At 40.0% G+C, this 21332-nt stretch overlaps 1 protein-coding gene across 4 annotated transcripts in view; it reads left to right on the top strand.

The window, feature by feature from the left end:
* The window catches only part of si:ch73-287m6.1 (RIMS-binding protein 2), a 70354-nt gene that overhangs the window by 11128 nt on the left and 37894 nt on the right, over positions 1 to 21332 (top strand). For all 4 annotated transcript variants that reach the window (XM_040000082.1, XM_040000084.1, XM_040000081.1 and 1 more), the window contains exon 3: positions 1872 to 2018. In XM_040000082.1, the coding sequence (XP_039856016.1) occupies positions 1872 to 2018 (147 nt within the window). The remainder of the gene's footprint in view (positions 1 to 1871; positions 2019 to 21332) is intronic.

Here is a 21332-nt window from a genome sequence, read left to right as displayed (position 1 = left end):
ACGTAAAGGGGAATGTTCTGTATTCTGATATATATATATATATATATATATATATATATATATATATATATATATATATATATATATATATATATATATATATATATATATCAGAGCAAAATGCATCCTTCTATCTTCGGGGTTGTGTTTAATTCCAGGAGGCACAAATACATTTTTACTGTATCTTAAATCAGATTTTCTCTCACTTCAGCAAAAAAGCTGCCTAATACCTCTGCTATCTACAGTCCCTCTGGTAGCTCCAGCGTGATTGGAAACTTTGAAAAAAGACTGACAGCATAGCAGTTCTATTCCAAAACACGACAGCTATGAATGGAAAAGTGCCACCAAACTGCTCCGATGGATGTCTTTCATGAAAGAAGACTAACTCAGCAGCACAAGGGATGCTTCCAGCCTGCCTGTTGCAGATATGCACTACATTTCCACTGAGAATTTAAGCAAGTGAAATTTTGGATTTTAAAGGCTTTTTTATGCCATCAAGAAAATGTTAAAAAAAAATACACTGATGTGCAGACTGAGCTGCAGCAGCTTCATTATCAGACCCGCTAATCCCTTTCCTGTCACTGACCATATGGGACTGAAGCAGTAGACTGTTGTAAGAAACACTGTCAATATGGCTTCTCTTTACTGTATATTAATCATGTGAATTGGTTGGTTAAGTAACTTGAATAAAGTGCCAGATGACTTTATGCAGATAATGGTTGCCTTATGTTTCCTGTTAGGTCACCATGAGGTTGCCAGGTTTTGTAGTGAAATATCTCTAGTAAATGTGGCACTGATATCCACATTAATAATATAATGTGATCGTGTGTTTAAATATTATTACAAGGGTGATGACTCCTGTGTGGACAACAGATTGTTTTATAGACACTGGAGGATTTCATGACACAACTTGTCCGCTGCACATCTTCCATGGGATCCACCTGAGTTTCACTTTTAAGGTTTTGGGTAATTGCCATTAGACGATAATAGACAGACACTTTCATGTTTCCCTATGGATAATATATTTGCTAATATGCACAGGGTCATATTTGATTTAGTTTTTTGGTTTAGGACAGAGGTATCAAACATAAAGCCAGGGGGCCAGAATTAGCCTGGCAAAGACTCCAATCGGGACCACTGGATGCCTCTGGAAAATGTGAAATGTGAAGGAGTGCATAGATTTCTAAACTTTTTATAGCTTTTCCCATTGATAAATACTACAGCAAAGTAATTATGTAATAGATAAACAATTAAATGACAGAAAGTTCCTGTTTTTCACTATCTAATATATATATATATATATATATATATATATATATATATATATATATATATATATATACATATATAATTTTTTTTATCTGGGAGTTCACAGAAAAAAAGGTCATTTTCTTTGAAATAACAAAACTTTACAGGACCATCTAGGCACTGGACTACCAGAATTTTTCTGTAATTTTACACATTTTTCATGTAGTTTTGTTGCATGGAAAATGAGTTTGATATGCCCAGTGTAAAACAAAAATACTTGCGAAAGTTTTAAGTTGTACTGAAATGAGCACAGTTCAGATGTTCATCTAGGTTGTTGGTGTCATGGAATACACATTTATCCTAACAACCAGTGGTGCCTGGGGCTGACCAACTGGTCCCAGTCTGCCTGAGGCTCTAAACCTCTAAACCTGCATGGCATCATATAAACATGATCACTTGTAACATCTTAGCAGCAGGATAATGTTGGTCTTGAAGGACTGCTTCACAGAAGTGTTAGCCTGGCTCTACCAGCACTATTACAGCTACTACTAAAATGATATTGTATTTAATAATACAGGAATGTTCAACACTGGTTATTCTTATCTTTATTATTTGTCTTGCAGTCCAGATATGATGTTTCATCTCAGCAAGCTACAGGCCACTCCACTGTCTACCACGCAAGCCGCTTTCGACTGCTGGAGGAGAGAAACCGAGCTCTAAAGCTTGAAGTAACCACACTTCGCCAGGAGAAACAGCAGTATAAGAAAGTGGTATGCTTGCTACTTCATGAACCCCAGTTATGTCATTTTCCACAGACATAATTTTTGACACATAATTTCTACATTTGTCTGTCTCTTCTGACAGCGAACGCAGTCATATTTCAAATGATATATATTCTTTTGGCTTGGATATACCAGATGAAATATTACTAAAGGAGCACAGTAGGCTAGCATAATTCAGTGCAAAACAGATAGGCGGGTGGTTGGGTGTGTGTTGTAGATGCGAGTGCCAGTTTGCACTCTGCCTTCATGCATGTATTTGTGTAGTGAAGTCAAGTTAGTGAAGTTGTCTTTTGGAGGCCTCCACCAGGTGGTCCCAGATGGCAAGGTGTTTGAGCCGTTGTCTTGGCAACATGCCCATTAGCAGGAGCGCTGACACACTGACAGAGGGGAACTGACAGAGCGTAGTGGCTGCTGCTGCTATGAGCGGCAATCGTTTGAAATCAGTTTGAGAGTGAAATCTGCAAGCTCCGTTCCTCCTTTGCAGCCTTTTAATTTGTTTTATTTGAATGTGTTTTTCAAGTTAAAATAATAACATCAATTACATAATTTCATATTTGAAAATTTGCCACAACCTGCTGTTAAAGGTTGTGGCCACGATCGAATTGAGACATCTTCTGACAGTTCCTTCCAGACAAAAATTATTAAAGCTAGATACTGTACAAATGACAAAATAACCAAACTTTCTGTCTCCCATCAGTCTTTCTTCCACTGAGAAGTAACGTTATATGTAAAACTTTCTGATAAACTGCTCTCTCTATGTAAACAGAAAACCGTCAAAGCAAAACTTGTCTTTTATTTTTTTCCCCTCCCTAACATTCAAAGTAACCACAACATAAAGCAGTAATGTTGTGTAATTTTGTGTGTGCGTGCTATTTTTAAATACGGGAGATACTGTTAGGAGGCAATCCAGCTGGGTGCCTGACAATCTTTTTGGTGTTGCTGCTGATAGCTTCACTCACACAGTCAGCACTGCACCATGGTCATTCATGCAAAGACAGACTCAGCTATGGATCAAAGAGAAGCTCAGTAATGAGAGAGGGTTCATTTTACACATTTCCTTAAGCAGATGCACTGTGACCTTTGTCGGGGCATTAAACGAAACCAAAAAGAGCCTATTTTTGGATAGCCCTTCCATCACTTGTCTTGTTGAGAATGCTGAAAACAGTATGAACAAAGGACTTAATCTGTAACATAATAAAATATAGAGAAACATAACTTAGTATCTGTCCTAATTTGCAGAATGTTTGATTTGCTGGCAACAGAACGCTTACACAAACAAACCCGGGATAGTGAGTGAAGCAATGTTACTTGACAAATAGCAAATCAATAACAGAATAATGTGTACAATGTGCAAAAAAAGGTAAACACATATGGGACAAATGGAAAGCATTGCAACTGCTCTTCCACTTTGTCACAGTCAAAAGATGCCTAATAACAAATTCCAATAAAACACACTTTGATGTAAGATGAGAAGAAATATGGTAGTACACCAGAACTGTTTCCTGGATTTTGAGGTCTGGCATCACGCAGTTGCTGGAAATTTCTCAGCTGTGCATTCATGGCAAGAATCTACTCTTCCAACACATCCCAAAGGTGCTCTATTGTACTGAGATCTAAAGACTTTGGAGGTCATTGAGTACAGTGAACTCACTGTAATGTTCAACCAACCAGTTTGAGATAATGTAAGCTTTGTGACATGGTGTGTTATCCCACTGGTAGTAGCCAAGATTGGTATACTGTGGTCACAATGGGATGGGCCATTGATACAAGGCAGGATGGATCCATGCTTTCATGTTATTTACCCTAGATTTTTACCCTACCATTGAAATGCTGCAGCAGCAATGACCAAGGAGGGGCACCTGGTGTGGTATTCTGCTGCTGAAGCCCTTCTGCTTGTAGGTTTGGTTTAGAGATTTGTTCTGCATACCTTGGTTATAATGAGTGGTTATTTGAATTATTGTTTCCTTCCTGTCAGCTGGAAGCAGTCTGGCTTCTCTCCTAGCATCAACAAGGCATGTTCACCTGGAGAACTGGCTCACACTGGATATCTTCTCTTTTTCAGACCATTTTCTGTAAACCCAACAGATGCTTGTTTTTCAGAAATCTCAGTAGATCAGGAGTTTCTTACTTAAATTCTTTCTTCCCCATTCTGATGCTGGGTTTGAACTTGAATAGGTCATCTCGACCATGTCTGCATACCTAAATGCACTGAGTATATAATCACATATTCCCAAGGTAACAATAGCATACAATTTACTTCGGATTATAATAAACTGAGAAAATATTTACATTTTTTTTTAACATTTTAAATTATTTTTATTTGTCCAGCATGGCTTCATGGGTCTTTTTGGTGTGGAGTCAGTCTGTTACTACATGAAGACTCAGGACTAATAGGGAGAGCTTAAATGCTCATGTTGGGTCAGTATTAACTGGATGAGAAAAAGGAAACAGTTTGCTAACATGTTTGCCCCATGTCAATTTAAAAAGGTGCTAATATGTTATAGGGAGGTGTGAAACCAGGGTACCAGGAAGTAATATAAGCTACTATTTCAAAGTTTTTAATTTAATCTTTGCTGTGATGCTGAAACTTAATTTCATCGCCTGCTTATTAGTTATATTCCCATGTGTCTGTTTTTTCTTGAATTTAATTGGTTATTTTGCTTCCTAAATGGCAAGAGGAAGCACAGCGAAGATGGAAGAAGGAAGAAAAAAAAAGGCTTTTGACCTGTTGCCTGGAAACAATCTGTGATGGACAGTTGGAGAAAGGTTCCCTCGGTGAGGAATGACCTTCTGTCTGTTGTGTGGCTGCTGCTAAAAGGCCACAGCTGTCTCCCTGGACACCATCCCTATGGCAACAATTGTGTACTGCTAGCAGCTGGCCCACTAAGATGAGAGGCCTCACAATGATATGAGTTGTGCCGGTGCAAAGAGGAGCAACGGCTAATCAATAATCCTAAATGGCTGTGCTGCTTTACCTGACCCCACAATCTGTATCTTAAGTTCTTCCAATCAATGACACATGAATAAAACGAGGTTAACAATAGAACAGTATGCTGAAATTAACTTCACAACTCAGCAGGAATAACACTATCACCACCCACTTTCTCACACTGTTTTGACTCACAAGGTTGTTGTATCAGCTGACATTTAAAAAGGATGTTTTACTCTTTCTCTCCAACTCAATTCATCCCAGGTGTGTTCTTTAAGATATTCCTGTGTAACTACATTACCCCCCCCCCAGTTCATCCCCTTGCCTTTTTTTACCTACGTAAAACTGCTGAGAGTTAAAGCAGAGCACACTGAGATTTACCCTGTAGGCGAAACAGTAGAACGAGAACAACAAAACCAACAGGTCGCACCACATTGACCTCTAAAACCTGTGGGATGAGTTTTAATGATGAATGAAAACAGTTGTTTTAAAAATCTGTTATTCGACTTTAATGGCTATTTTCTGTGGCGTCGTTCACAGTGTCTTGAAAAAGATCTGATAATGGAGAGAGAACAGCTCAGTACAACGTAGACGCAAGCACAAACACACATACACACACCTCCTCAGTGTCCACACCCAGGCAGAGAGGTTGACTGACGCCACAGGCCTGGCCTGTGCAGCTTCATGTTTGTGCTAATCTAAGCAGATATGATGTAAATCAGGGCGGGCCGTGCCTGGCCACGATCGAATTGAGACATCTTCTGACAGTTCCTTCCAGACAAAATTTCAGATGAGTTGCTTTCTAGCTCATGACCTAATAATTTTTAAATGATAAAACCAGTGTCAGTTGATGTCAATGTCATGTCATTTCCCTATGGTGCCAAGAATACAACATAAATACAACATATACAAGAACAGATTCAAATATCCAGATACGAGCGAACACATTTGACCTTTGGTTCCAACCAAATGGCACTCTGTCTCTTATATAATATATACCTGCTATGAGCTATGGCTTTGAAAGTGTGACATTGACTAAAACACAGGAGGTGGAGCTGGAGGGTGGCAGGGTTGAAGATGCAGGAGTGACCAGAAGGGACAGGATTAGAAATGAGGACATCAGAAGGACAGCTCAGGCTGAGCAGTTTGGAGACAAAGTTTGAGAGGCAAGGCTGAGTTGGTTTGTGATTTCATCCATTAGTGACACAGGAAACTAAATTCTGCTGCATTAGAAGGAAAAAATCACCTTAACTGGATTAAATAATTTTAGGGGTTAACATTGGCATACCCACATTCACACATGCACATCATAGAAGGTTTATGCCAGTATAACTATTACAACAATATAAGTAGTGCAGTTAAAGTCAAAATCTTTGAAACTACATCGCACTTGGAACGCTCATAAAATTGAAAAAACAAAGCAACATTAGTTTATATGATAAAACTCTTCAGACTTCTACATAATGCGACTTCCTTTTGCAGCTGCAGGAGTCATTCCCTGTTGGCCTTTAGAAAGAAAGCACGTTTTAGGCACTTTCATGTTGGCTTCATTTTTCAGACCTGGAATCCAGACCCATCTTTTATATACAGTCTGTGCATCTCAGCAGGCAACGTGTCAGCCCACGAATGTGGAGTAATGATCCTGTGAAACATTCACTCTCTGCAGCCTAAAAACACCGCTGTGAAATATGTTTGGTATACTTGATTATGAATAAGCCATTGGTCATTGTGACAGGGTTGATACAATTGATTTTCAGCCGTGATAGCTGTATTGATTACAGTGTTTCTCACAAAATATTAGTTATTGTATTATTTCTTTCTTTTTCTGCCACATTTTTGGCTACAAGTTATTAAGAACTCGGGAAGTTGTGTAATAAGTTGTAAATTGGAAGATGTCAAACTATATCAGTTCTTTTATTTATTGTAGTTCATTAACAATGCAAATAGATAAATTCTCACTTGTTTGTAAATGATTAAACTCTTGCTAAAACCTCTGCAAGGTTTATAAGAATCTGTCAGTTGATCACAACGCACACAGCATTATTGCCTCTGGCTAAAGTTGGAAAAGTTGCCAGCATCAATAAGGGGGGGCAAAATGTGCTGGGTGACTGGTCAGGTCAAACCCCTAGTGTGTGTAGCTGCCCTGAGCAGGGGCTCCCTCATTGTTCCAGATTGTTCTGGACATAGTTTAGGAGATATTTATAGACAGTGACGTTACAAGATAGGAATATTGGAAACATTGGGATGTCCAGTTGTTCTTGATTGCATCATTGTTCAGGTGCTTTTGTGTCTTTGGCCAGCTTGTCCCATATGTAGCCACTGTGATGCCAGTCATTGGTTAGTGCCCATCTTGAAGCTTTTCAGATCTGCTTCCTTGGTGCTCTGAAGGGGCAAAGGGTGGGTGATCTGAGAAACAAAGGGACACTACACAGCATGCTCATAAAGCAGCTACTCAAAGCATAGCCTACTTTATAGCCCTCTTGGATTTTTAATGCGGCTGAAACTTTGCAACCAGTACACCAGTAAGAGTTGAAAGTAGAGACTAAAATCATAAACCCACCAGGAAAGCGTACACCAAGGACAACATTCAAGTGAGAAGTGGAGTAGTTTTCTCATAGACTTTATGCAATCATAGGTATTTTGCAACCGTAAAGTTGTCCCCCACTGGCAATTAGAAAGGAAGAAAGGAATTACACATTGGTATCACTTCTCCAGAAGATTTTTATATACATATAACCTGTGACCATAAGAGTGCAGAGCACCACTTAAAGACACAGTGAGACATAAATCCTACTAGAATACTGTAAAAACAAACAATAAAACTCCTGTAATATAATGTATAAATATTATACACAGGCTCCTGCACAGCCATAACTACAAAACCTGCCAGCTAACGCTACGCCTCATTTATTAATGCCATAAACGTTTATTAGATGTGTATCTTAGCAGAAAAGGCGAAATGAGAAAAAGCAGCATCAGTCAAGACCTTGTTAAATTAGTGCCACGACTTAAGACATGAAATTGGGAGAAGCAGAGATGAGGGCGGGTCTATTTGGTTGTTCATATTCCAATTGCCAGTGACACCTTTCCTCCGTGGACTCCTGATGTAACCGAAGGCTGTAGCGGTGTTGATTTTTATTCAACAGAGTGGAATTGTGCAGCTCGCCGCAAACACATGCAGTTCCAGGGAGAACGCAGGAGAGAAAAGGAGAAAATGATGGAGGAAGGTTGTTAAGAAGGAGGGTCTTTGGGGGTGGGGTGAGAGAGTGAGAGGAACGGGAGGCTAGGAAAGAGAGTGTGTGGAGAGGGGGCGGAGGAAAGAGAGTAAAAGAGAGAGAGAGAGGCCCCAGAGCTGCTACTGATGCTGCTGCTGCCGCTGCTGCAGCCGTTTGACAATTCCCCACCCATACAGAGCGCGGAAGAAGGGAGGAGATCAGAGCAAGGATGAAGAAGGAGTAAGCGACACCTCAGTAAAGATGCTCCTGTGCTAAGCCGGCGCGAACGGTAAATACAAAGCCTTTATCACCACTCTGCTTCCTCTTCAGTGCTGCTGTTTGTCTCCGCATCACCGGCTCGAGTGTGTTTGTGTCTGATTTGGCTCTGTTGAGTCCTATATATAGTGCTCAGGGTTAGCTTAGCCAAGCAGCTGGGGAAAACCTGTCTGTGCAGTGGCTGCAGGAGGAGACAGATGTGCACAGGGAGACGGAGAGGAGGGGAGGATTTGTACATTTTGTCTCTTTTGGGATGTAATGAGAAGAAAGCAACAACCAGCTTCCCGGTTTCCTGGCTGAGGCAGAGCCACCTGTTTGGAGATGTGTGGGTGTGTATGGAGGGGTGAGGGGTGGGGTTACAGTGTATGGTCTAATTGTGTGCTTAGTGCATGATAAGGATATTGTGTGCATGTGTGTTTGCATGGATTTCTGAAGGAGTGCTGCTGCCTTGTGACTGCTGTCAAATGTCTCATTGTGTGCTTATGTAAGAAATGTGTGTAAAACAAGATGTATAGACACTTGGAAATGCGGGAAGCCAGATAAATAGAAATAGGTGGTGCTACAAATTTGATTTTCGGTGTGTGTGTGTGTCTGTGCTTTGGCGTTGTCAGTTCCGGTAACCTGAGCTTTTCCTGGTTGCTGCCTGCTGAGAGGTTGCCAGGTGTTGGTGAAGAATATTAACCCACTCATGACTGACTCACGTTTGCGCTCTGCTGGTTGTTTATTCACATGAGCAAAAGTCTCTCACTAAAGGTCTTGGTGTGTCTGTGAGTGCTTGGCAAAGTGATCTACTATATACACTATAGTGGCTAAATGGTCTGCAGTCTAATAAAATAATCTGGCAATAAATTCCGCCTTCGTAGAGGCTATAAATGTTTGAGAGAGGTGTTATTTCGTCTGGCTTTCTGGAAGGTTGTAGATTAAGGGGTTATTGAACTACACCACTACTGAGTGGCGTTTCTTTTATTTTGGCCACTGGTTTATGGCAGTGAGGGTAGACTTTAAGTGAGGGTAGTATTTAAATTTATTCACCTCATAATACGTGAAGCACTTCTCTTTTATGCATGAAATCTTCAAAAAATAAGTGGCATGTTTAGTGAGCACTGGTGTGACTGCTCTGCCATGTAGGTTGTAAGCAATTAAATCATCTGCCTAATGAATGGGAACGGTTATGCAAAAGTTATGGTAAAAGTTAAATATGATGACAATATGACTGGAAATAAAAACTTAATGGAAAGCGCAATGCTTCTTTTAATCGCCTTGGAATTGTTTCACGATACGAAAACTTGACAGTTGTGTTAAATTCACAGAGCAGAGATTTGAGCCATGAGACAGCTCTCCGACATGAGAGCTATCACTACACTACCAGCTACTTAGCAAATATTGAAATACCTCTTCAGGAAATGTGTTCGAACCTGTATGTGCATATTAAGAACAAGTGAGTGTGTTATATACCTTCGTCTTGCATATGTTTGAATATATGGTTGTGTGGGTGGGTGAGACACCAGTGGACGAATAGTGTACTGTTAGCTTTACAGTTTTACTTTACTGCATTTTGTTTTATACATTTGGCATCACTTTTGTTCTCTGTGTACAGTAATTTTGCCTTTTCTGTTCCCTGTGAGGATACGAATGCCTTGCTTTTTTGCTTTTTGCACTATTCCTCCCTGTTTTCTTCTCCTTCTACTTCTTCATCTTCATGCGGCAGGCTGGTCGGCGTTGCCAACCGACATTCAGTTGGATGCCAGAGGGCAAGAAGGAGAGAGATAGAGGAAAGAAGGCAGGGGAAATGAAACATGTGTTTTCAGTCTTACAACCGATTTTCTCTCCTGCTCTTCTCTCGAGATAATCAGGGAGTCTGGCAGCCAAAAGACAGCCTCCTTGACTAATCAAAATGTTCCTCCAGACATACAGGCTCTGCAATAATCCCTATAGTCACAGCCTTGGAGGGGTGTGGCAGCACATATCAATTTTTATGCATCTACTAAGAGAGTAAAACAGCGTATGCCAGCAGACGTGACATACAATCAAATTTATTCTAGACTACATGTCTTTAAACACATACTTGTGCACAATTTCACTTTATTATAAATGAAGAGCCTCGATTACTGGAAATCCACATGATATTCTGTCTGTCTTCAGTGTGTTTTTTGTCATGCATATTTCATATCTTACAGCTGTGTATCTTAATGTGCATCCTCAGTATGGAAGGCTTTTGTTTGCAGTGCTTGTGTGCAGACTCTCAGGGCATAAGATATGTTGCATGTGATAGTTCATTGCTACTTTTTTCATCTTGACACGCCATACCTGAAAGAGAGCAGTTTCTATAGCAACCGCATAAACCGTCACCACACTCCTATCCATGTTGTGTGTGTTCATGCAACATGTGTACCTCCACATGCCCCGAATGTGAGTGAGCGCTGTATTGATTGGTAGCGTATGTGTTGTCACCCAGCCAGCGGGTGGTGGTGGTGGTGGTGGGAGGATGATGGAGATAAAAACAATAAAGGAGCGTTTGTGGGCAGCATTTCAAGATACATAGAAGTTATGATAAAGGAAAGACACAGAGTACTGCAGAGGCAGGAGGGTGGGGCAGTGGAGGAAAGTGAGGGGAGAAAGAGCTAATATCACAGTGGAAAATTGATGTCTCTGAAGTCTAAATACAGACAGTCAAATAAACAAAATAATGAGTAGTGCTTGATTTATGTTGTCATGCATGGTGCGTATTTGCTTCTTTTTTTAAAAGTTATATCCCATCTCATGGAATAAGTAGGTGCAGATTTGCACTTGAGCAGCGATTCGCTTTAGCTGCTTTCTAACTAACTCACTGAGCGTCAGTGTGTGCACTCTGTTTACATCATCAGGTAGTAAAACAAATGTGTTTTTAGTTGTTTTTCCAGGTAGTCAAGATTTACTGCTGGACCTGTTGAAATCTATATCACTGTAACTGAGAATCACTTAAGGACACGTGTAGATGTCCGCTGGATAATATTCCTAAAAGCTTCTGGGACTCTGAGCCAAGTTATACAATGCTGTTCATATTTTTAGCATATTTGTAGGAAGGGGTAGCAGCTTGAGGTTCTCTTTAAAAAAAAAACTTAATTTTGTAGGCCTATTTGGTTCTGTATTGGTACATAATCCCAGCGTGACACTGTCAGGCTAGGTGAGCCCTTTGGCAAAGGAACATGCCGATAAAAGCCTGTTAATTCCACATCACTAACAGTCCCCCCACTGTCCCCTCTAAGTTTTTTCCCCCCACCTTTCTCGCTGTGTTCAAGCTGCTTTCTCTTTTGATTATACGCCTCTCTCCCAGTCTGTCGTCTCTCTTCCTCTTAATACCGACTTGATTATGCTTAAGCTGTACCAACTGCTCCTATTGAATTCCAAAGCCTTTCAATCAATCAATCAGTCAATCAATTAGTTGTGTAACATGATGAGTAGTATTAGGCAGACTGCCCAATTTCCTTAACTTCCTTAGTGAGTTACAGCTGTTAAATGTCGTTACTATTGGGTGCCAGTATATGTCAGTAGGTGAGCAGGCAATCACATCCCGCATGAGCAGTGGCCCGGGTTTGAGTTTGACCCACGGCCCTCTGTGGCGTATCTCTCTCCATGCTTTCCTGTCCCGCTTGGCTTTCACTGTCCAATAAAGGCTAAGTTCTATTACCTAAACAATACCTTTTAGGTAAGGTTAGCTTTGATTAACAAAAAAATCAGATACTGATTGCAGTTTTTAACTAAATTTCACCTTCCTTCTAATATAAGTATGTAATATTTTAACACCCTCAAAAGTTCTTTTTTACACTCCAAATATCTCCTGTCTTGCTCCTCTATCACTGCTGCATTTTTTGTCTCTCAGCCATTCTTCTTCTCCCTTTCATTTAGTCCCTAGCGTCGTGTGTCTGGGAAGGCTTGAATGATTAAACATAGGACAGAAACCTTCAGTGAACTGAACATCAAGGGCACCTGGAAGGAGGAAGGAGGGATAGAGGAGTACACAATGTCAGACAGGCGCTCCTGTTTGGACATAGATGACATGACAGGACCTGTGCTTCTGTAAGTGTCACCTATTGCTCTGTGACACTGAGTCCTGCTCAGTAGAGACTTAAGACGCGGTCACATCTACCACACTGTGTTACAGTAGCAGTTGTAAAACTATACTTTTGTCATTGAATCCTAAATCTATTTCTGGAGAAATCAGCGGATGCAAATCAGTCTGTTGTTATGCAGTAAAATCAAAGCCCCAAGAACATTTTTATAACTCAGCGCTGGGAACCAGATGTGCGGTTTTTGCTCAGATGTGAGTGTTGTTAGATTTTTTTTTTTTCATCGCACACTCTGAAACAGCTGTGACAAGGCAGAAGTCCAGGGGAGTTTTAAGTGCTGCTTTGCATGTTTTGTTTAAAGGCTAAATGTAGCGGCAGCAGCGCTAATTCTTTGTCCCATGCTGCACTGCAGCTCTTTTGTTGCTCTGCTCACAAAATCAACCATCTGGTGGCTCACACACTGCTAATATAAGAGACAGACTAAGTCTATACCTGCACTATGAAAAGATTTAGATATAATTCGTTACTTTAATTGCAATTTACAAATAAAGAACTATAACCTAAATAATAACCAACACAAAGGCTACAAAAATTAACTGCTGACAAACGTTAATCAGTCACAGAAACGCTGCTAAGTATCTTTCCAAAGTTAAGCAGTCAAGTCAGCTTAACGCTTGATCTCTCATTATTTTAAAAACCAACTTTTGAGGCTGGCTCTGCAGCATACTCTGTTCTGAATTGTACTCAAGAGCTTCAGTGCACAGTGGCAGATAGGTTAAAAACGAAAGTATTATAATCAATTTGAAGCTGTAGAGACAATGGAAAGAAGCATGCACTGATATAACTCATAAAAGTGCTTTGGATGATTTCAAAGTGTCTCCTGATGAGTATAAAAATGCTTTGCACTATTTGCCACTGGATATGTACCTTATATATACTCACAGTGCATGCAGTTACAAATATATTGCATGTGTAAGGGGTCTATGGTTGAAACATTGGTGAAGAAACCTGTGGTGAGGCTCTGCTAATGTATTTTAAGCGTACTGTACATTTTAGCAACTGCACAATGGGGTCAGATCTAAATTATTTAGCATTTATGTGGTATGTTCTGCTGCAGATTGGGGTCATGTGAGTGTGTGTCTGTGGGTATTGGGCATGCTTCGCCTCGTTGCTTAGTGTGTGTGTATATGTGAGCAAGTTTTTTAAATTTGGTTGAGGAGTTATGTGCTGGCTTGTCTGTGTGTGTGTTTGTGTGTGTGTGTGTGTGTGTGTGCATGCACTTTTCTATTCTGAACATGAAGGTCCACCCAAGCATTATGTGAGCATTAAGTTCCATCCAAGCACATGTAATCCCTAACCAGCTCCTGGGCTCCTCATTAGCATTACACTGACGTTCCTCCGAACTTATTTTCCAACCCTCTGATATTCTCTGCGTGGCCGGAGGGAACAATAGGTCGTGCTCACATCAAATGTGTTATGTCATAAGTGTGACTTGAAGCCTTACTGCCCATGTCAGTCGGGCCTGATTTCACTCTTACTGCCTGCTTCCACATTTTTACACATACCACACAGACACACACTTCAGTGTTTACACTCCCATGCCTTAATGTTTCCTGTGGGGCATTTGTACTCTTAAGGGAAGCCAGAGTTTTCCCTGGAGGGCTGTGCATGTTCTGTCCAGCTGGATCACTCCTACACAGCATATATAGTTAAGTTTGCACATCTGGGCTCACTCTTTTTTCCTCGCCCTGTTAAGATCATTTTCAGACTGAATGCTTTTTATATTATATTCCAGTTTTCTGATACCTATTTTTGGTGAGCACTTGGTGGAAGCCATGGCTGCTACTCTTACTTACATTACAGGACCCTTTGCATATTCTTACTTTCTGGTTCTCCACCTGATGATTTAAGAGCTTTTGTGACCAGAATGGGGTCATAATTAGTATAATATTAAAGCTTAAAACATACTTACATCAAATGTTACCAAACACATTTTTCTGACACTCTGTCTCTTTATGTTCAGCATGCTTATAGCTAAAACAAGTGCAAGCTGTCTGTGCCCAAAGTGTCTTTATCATTTTGTAGTAATACACAGTTGTAGCATCTGTCACAGTTTTGGTTACTGAAATACTTTGTTTTGGTTGGTGAAATGTGTTAAAAGTAAAGAAAAAGTAAAACTACTGAAAATGATTTCATTTAGGAGAATGTAGCTTGTTCAGTTCAATTCAATCTAGTTATTTGTATATAGCGCCGATTCACAACAAAAGTTGCCTCAAGGCAGTTTCTATTGTAGGGTAAAGACCCTACAATAGAAACAACCCCAACAATCAGACGGCCCCCTGTCAGCAAGCACTTGGCGACAGTAGGAAGGGAAAAACTCCCTTTTAACAGAAAGAAACCTCTGGGGTGTGCTGGGGAGAGGAGAACAGAGAGAAACAGGTGTAAACACACAAAAAGTGGAAAGAGGTGAAGAAGAAATGCGCAGTGCATCATGGGATGTTCCCACAGCAGCCTGAGCCTATTGCAGCGTAACAAAGGGATGGTTCAGGGTTACCTGATCCAGCCCTGGTTATGTGCTATATCAAAAAGGGAGGTTTTAAGCCTAGTCTTAAAAGTAGAGAGAGTGTCTGTTTCTTAAATCTGATCTGGGAGCTGGTTTGACAGAAGAGGGGCCTGATAGCTGCTGCAAATTTGGGGAAGTGTGCCCCTGCTGGGGAACAGCTGTAGCTACTTGTTACCTTGCCTCAGGCTTGAAACTTTGAGATGTCTGACGTGAAAAAGTCAACTCCGGTTTGCTGCTGAGTCAAAAGCAAGCACCGTAACACAAATAAACAAGTGCAAATACTACAGTTTACAGTATTATCTTAGCTGAGCTCAAGGAGTAAGGAGAGAAGTGGCAAAGTAGCTTGAAGGGTGACGTGAGTGAGGATGTTTTGCTACGTGAAGGAGAAGTTAATCTCTTCTGACTGTAGCGCCGGCCTCTCCCTGCCTCTCCTCTGGTTTTTTCACTGAATAAAACCACGGATGGTCTCCTGCTCTTGGTCCTGCTGATATGGTAGCTGTTTGATTTCTGCTTAGAAGGCGAGCAAAACGTTAAACTACACATTTAAGAAGAATCTGTATATGTGCGATTTTACTAAATGCAAAAGACTGTACTGTGATTTCTTCCCTCCAAGAGGATTGTAAATGTGCATAAAATTCTGTTTGCCACATTGAACTGAAGTGGAGCTTTTTGTGTTAAATTTAAAAGTCTGGGACTACATATAGGCTACAGATGTGCAGGAGTGAGTCACATAATTCATGTGCAGACCTTTTTTTCAAGCCTTTATTTACACGTGTGTGAAAATTCCCCAGATTGTTACTGTATCGTATCGTATGTTAGGACAACTTGCTGTATTAAAGTGACGGAGCGTGTTCATCATATGAGGTATTCTAACTACATGAGCTATTTCGAGGGGTTTTAAATGCGTGGGATTCAGTTGAAAGGTCTGCTCTGTGACACAGTGGGCGCAGAAGGGCTTAAGGCTAATATATGCCTGGAGATGCTAGTTATGCAACTCATTCATGCTTGCATGCACACACACACACACACACACACACACACTTCAGCTCACGCTTCACTGTATTGGTATTACCCCATGCCATCTGTGTCCACAGTTTGCAAATAAAAGAGATGACCTCATAGGTCTTGTGTGACGTTCTATTATGACTGCTCACATGTACACACGGGTTTACACAAACACACACTACTCTCAAAACTAGATTGGAGACTCAATTATGTTTTATGAATGAGGCACTTGTAGCGGCATAATCAGCAGTACAGGTTAGAGAAATCAGCTGAAAACGCTTTGAAACTGACATTAAAAACTGACATCTTTACAGCCTCTTTTAAAAATGACATTATGGTATAGTTGCTAAAACAACATTCCATGCTAAGGGAAACAATATTAAGTCATTCTGCGATGCAGAAGGTTGCGGTTGTCATCGGAAGGGCAGAGTTTACAAATAAAATACACACACATAAACACTACTACGCATTAAATGTTAACGCAAATCATTTGTTGTGAATGGACTGCGCTGTTATAACCCAGCATTTGCTTTTGTGTCATGCCTACCAATCCAAAAGTAATGCACGGTATTAACTGCATTATAAACGACTGATCTCAAAATGCTCTTGAGACTTACTACATTATGCCAAGGAAGCTAATGTTTGGCTGAAGATCAAGTGGGATGGAAGTCACACATTCTCTCACGAAAGGGCAAACACCTATTAAGCTCTTCAGAGGACAAAGCCTGTGTTATACATCATCTTTTATGCTGAAGTGTAAAGCTTGCTAATGCTATACAATAAATCCTCCAAAATGTCCCAGCTTTTCAAAACCAATTCCTTAAGTGGGGACATACAGTGTCAATGTACAACTGTCTTAAAGTTAACCTTGAGAGTGTGTCCTCTTTTAGACTCTTTTGTGTTATGTTGTAGCTCAGTGCTTTGTAATCGGCACTGAAGTGACTTAGTTGGTTTCTTTTGGTTCAGATGTGCTTCAGGTGCACTGTGGACAGCACTTTTATCTCTCCATAGGTGCTGTCTAACATTTGCTACTCAAGGTTCACTATCTTGTCCAAGGATACTTCAAGGATACGGCATGCAGACCGGAGTAGGCAGGGATCGCTCCCCTGACCTTCCAGTGGGTAGACAGCACCACGGGAGTCACAGTGGCCGGGTTAAAAAGTAAAGTAATACAAGAGTATAAATTTATTACTAAAATTATTACACCAAACAGATTTAAATGCATCTTTGACTCTGAACACTAAACTGAGTTCTTCTATTGGAAATGTTACATATAACATATCCAAAGATACTTTTTTGTATAGTTTAAATCCTACTCTGCTACACCCTAGTTGACGCTCTTCTTCGCTGCCTTTGTGAGCACACTGATATCATAATAATGAATGAGAATTTCATGAGAGCTAACAATTACATATATATTGTACTAAATACTACAAGGAAGTAAGAAAAAAACCCCTGATGTGTTTCAGCATAAGGCTTTCCTCAGGGTTTCTGATACAAGTGGGTGCTGCCAGCCATAAAACACAACCAGGACCTAATCAGTAACAGGCACAGGTGGCAACAACTAACAGTTTGTCAACATGCAAAACCAACAGTGCGCTCCAACCACCAAATCAACAAAATGTGCACAAAACACTGAAACATACTCACAGACAAAAACAAACCAAACACTTGAATAAAATTCCTTTTTTAATCCACCAGGATACACAGTTTGCAAATGATACGTCTAATGTGCTTCCCTTTGAAGAAGTTTGTTTCTTATTGCTCCCTCTTTTCAGTGACATAATGACTCCAACTCCCTTGAACGGTAGACCAAAAATGCCACATCCAGTCAGCTGAAAATGTCTCGCTATAAAGCACCTCTTTCTTCTCTCTTTGTTTCTTTTTTCTCTCTCGATCTTTTTTCCTATATTGCTTTCATGTTTAGAAATTCGAATCCTTAACTCCCTCTTAGTCTTACTCACATAGCATAACCCACAAGGACGTGTAAGTAAATATACTCCATGTATAGTCCTACAAGTCATCACATTACTCACTTGTATTGTTTTACTCTTGTTGATTTCATTTTGTGTAATAAATGATCGCATATATCACACTGATATGCTACTCTGTCACCTGCTTCCATATCACAGCTGTTTTACAGTGAGATATTAAAGGACTGGTGGCTTGCTTTTGTCTAACGTGGCCCACTGACACACTGTACTTTGAGTGTGATTTAAATAATTGCAGGCTTATAGAGGTTTTTAAAGGATGAGTTCAAACTGAAATATTTCTTCAATTAAGTTCATAAATGTTATTTCAAATTTATAGATGTTAAAACCCTTCACATTTTAACCTTAAAGATGTACATAAAAGCAAAACCAGTTTTCAGGGCGTTTGCGCTGGTCTGCATTACTAAAGCTAAGGAGCTGTCCATGGTCCTGACTGCATCAACTATTCAATAGTGGTGAGCTTGATTTTCTTGCAGAAGATGTCAGTGAGGATATAACATTACCAATTTGTCCACTCACTAACCACAAGTACAGAACAATCTCTCTCACACACTCAGTTATTAAGGACAGCTGCATGCATAGATACATTGACTGTAGATGTCCTATTATACCACTCACTCACAACGGCAGTCCAGAGTTTAATGAAGAGATCTGGAGGAAATAATCTGTTTATAATATCTCAAGATTTAAAGAGGACTGAGATAATCTAATGTAGCAAGATATGAATGTTATATATCTTAAACACAGAGGAGAATATGCCTTTTGGACGGGAAAATGGTATAAAATTTACATTCAAATACGAATGTTTGTCAACAGTGAGGAGAATATAGTTTCAGAAACTTAAGCCATGAACTTCTTTTTGCATTTTACTTGTATAAAAAGGTCATGTCTGTAGTAATTACCTATTATGGGCACATCTCTGTTTGTGACTTGCTGCTCACAGTGACGACGGCAGATGTTGTCAGTGTGTCTTTCCGCCCACAGTTAAGTGGAACAAAGTGTTTCCGCCATGACATCTAATTAATGACAATCCTCCTGGGGAAAACAGCACCAATCCTCTACCCACAAGAATCCTATTTAGAGTCAGGAGTAGCCATCCCACAAATCTCTGCAATCATGATTTCATCCCCCATCAATTCTCCATTAGAAATGCATCATCTCCTGGCTTATTTTCTCAAGTATTATTTTGCAACATTTAATATTGCTATTAGGATCCAAAATGTGTTTTTCTAAATTCAGCAAATCCAAGATCACATCCATAAAATCCTATATTAGCTTGCAAAGGATATTTGAATGCTGCATTTAATGTCACTTAATTGGTTTTTTAATTAAAAAACGGAAGAATTTAATCTCTTAAATATTTTTTAAATTATTTTTTATTTCATCAAACACAGCTGAGTGTCCTCTGTGATTGACATAAGGACTTATTTGCCATTTTTCTTTTTCCTATGTAGCCCAGTTTAGATTCAAGTGTGTATGAATCTGAGTAGATCAAATATAATTATACAGTCACTGACTATTTTATTAGCTGGACCTTGCTGGTTATGGTATACGCTGGTCAAGGAGATGGACGTGCAACAATACTCTGGAGAGCTGTGAACTTTAAACAATGGTCAATTGGTACTAAGGGGGCCAGAGTGTGCCAAGAAACTATCCTTCACACCATAATGCCACCAACAACTGAACTTTTAATACAAAGTTGGATGGATCCATGCTTTCATCTTGTTTACAGTATACCTAATCTGACCCTTGAACTGCTGGAGCAAGAATCGAGACATAACTGACCAGGGAAGGTTTTTCCAATATTCTTTTGTCCAATTTTGGTGAGCCTGTGCCTTTTGTGTTGTAACAAGTGGTTATTTGGGTTACTGTTGCCTTCCATTCAGCTCAAAGCATTCTGGCAAATCTCAGATCGACGAGGTATTTTCACTGGATGTTTTCTCATTTTCGGACCATTCTCTATAAACCCAGAGAGGGTTACCAGTAACTCTGCTAATTCTAAAATGCTTATCATATATGCATATCGTCTCATCACCAACAACCGTGCCACAGTCATGGTCACTTCTTCCATCTTTCTTCCCCATTCTGATACTCGATGTTTACATGCCTAAATGAGTCGCTGCCATTAAATATTTCTGTTAACAAGCAGTTAAACTGGTATAGCTAATATATTATCCTGTGAGTTTGATTACTTCTAAGCCACTCTGCTGTATCCTACATTATTGTGTCAGTAAAATGTGGCAGAACAAAAGAATAAGAAAATAAATATTTTCTTAAAAGGGCATCTTCGGGCCTGGGCAAAGATATATTTATAGTCTAACTCACACAATAGTGCAATCTATATAACAAAATAATGTAGCTGCAGCTTGTTTTTTCATGACTTGATGAATCATTGCTTAAAGACACTGTATTTGTCTTATTTGTGGCAGGTGCCAGTTCATTTTTTGGAAATTCTACTATTATGAAGCTCCTAAAGAAAGTGTCAACAAGAAAGTAAGATATGAGCCAGTAATATAGATGCACAGAACATTTTGAGAGTTTAGGACCTTGGTGCCTGGCAGCCGTGAGCTAAGGTGGGTTCAGTAGCTAAATTTGTGGTTTTATGGACAGAATGATAATTATGGTGATGGAAGGGAGAGTCTGTATGAGTGTGTGTGGGTGTTGTGTGGTAGGCAATGAGAAATGACAGTATGGAAAGGAAGAAAGAAAGTTATCAGAGTGAATTAGACATTAGCTGTATTGATGCTTCTCCCTTAAGCCAATCCAGCCTCTCTGCATGCACATATGGAACACAGATTTCAAGATTCACACATGCCTGCTACTCTTTCACTTGCTCTGCACAGATGTCAGTGGTGTTAAATTGCGTTTTTTCTTAAGAGTACACCACATTTCCATATCCTTCATATCGTCAAACCAGATTTCTTTGTTTATTTGTGGATATTGGAGGTTTAAATTGGCACGAAAATGTGTGTGTCCTTTGGCTTCGCAGTTTAGCTGTGTGTATACAAGATGTTAGGGAGTGTTAAGCTGAGCTGTGAATGTGTGATTCACTGTAAGTGGGAGGAAGTGGAGAAGCAGACATCATTCCTGAGGCCCATAAAAAGAAGGCTTTAAAAGGTCATTCTCTTTCTTTCTGTGGTTCTTTATTACTCTCTGTCTTTTCTTTCAAACTTTCTTTTCCTTGATGGGAAAGAAGGTTGAGCAAAAGAAAGTTTAGGGTTTCTATTGCTGTCTTCTTTCCAGTTATCTGTACATTCAGTCCATCTCCTCCCCGCCT

This window comes from Simochromis diagramma, unplaced genomic scaffold (assembly GCF_900408965.1).
Source record: "Simochromis diagramma unplaced genomic scaffold, fSimDia1.1 OVJJ01000596.1, whole genome shotgun sequence".
Classification (NCBI taxonomy): domain Eukaryota; kingdom Metazoa; phylum Chordata; class Actinopteri; order Cichliformes; family Cichlidae; genus Simochromis; species Simochromis diagramma.
Note: the sequence above shows the minus strand (reverse complement) of the source record. Positions and strands in the feature narration are given on the sequence as shown.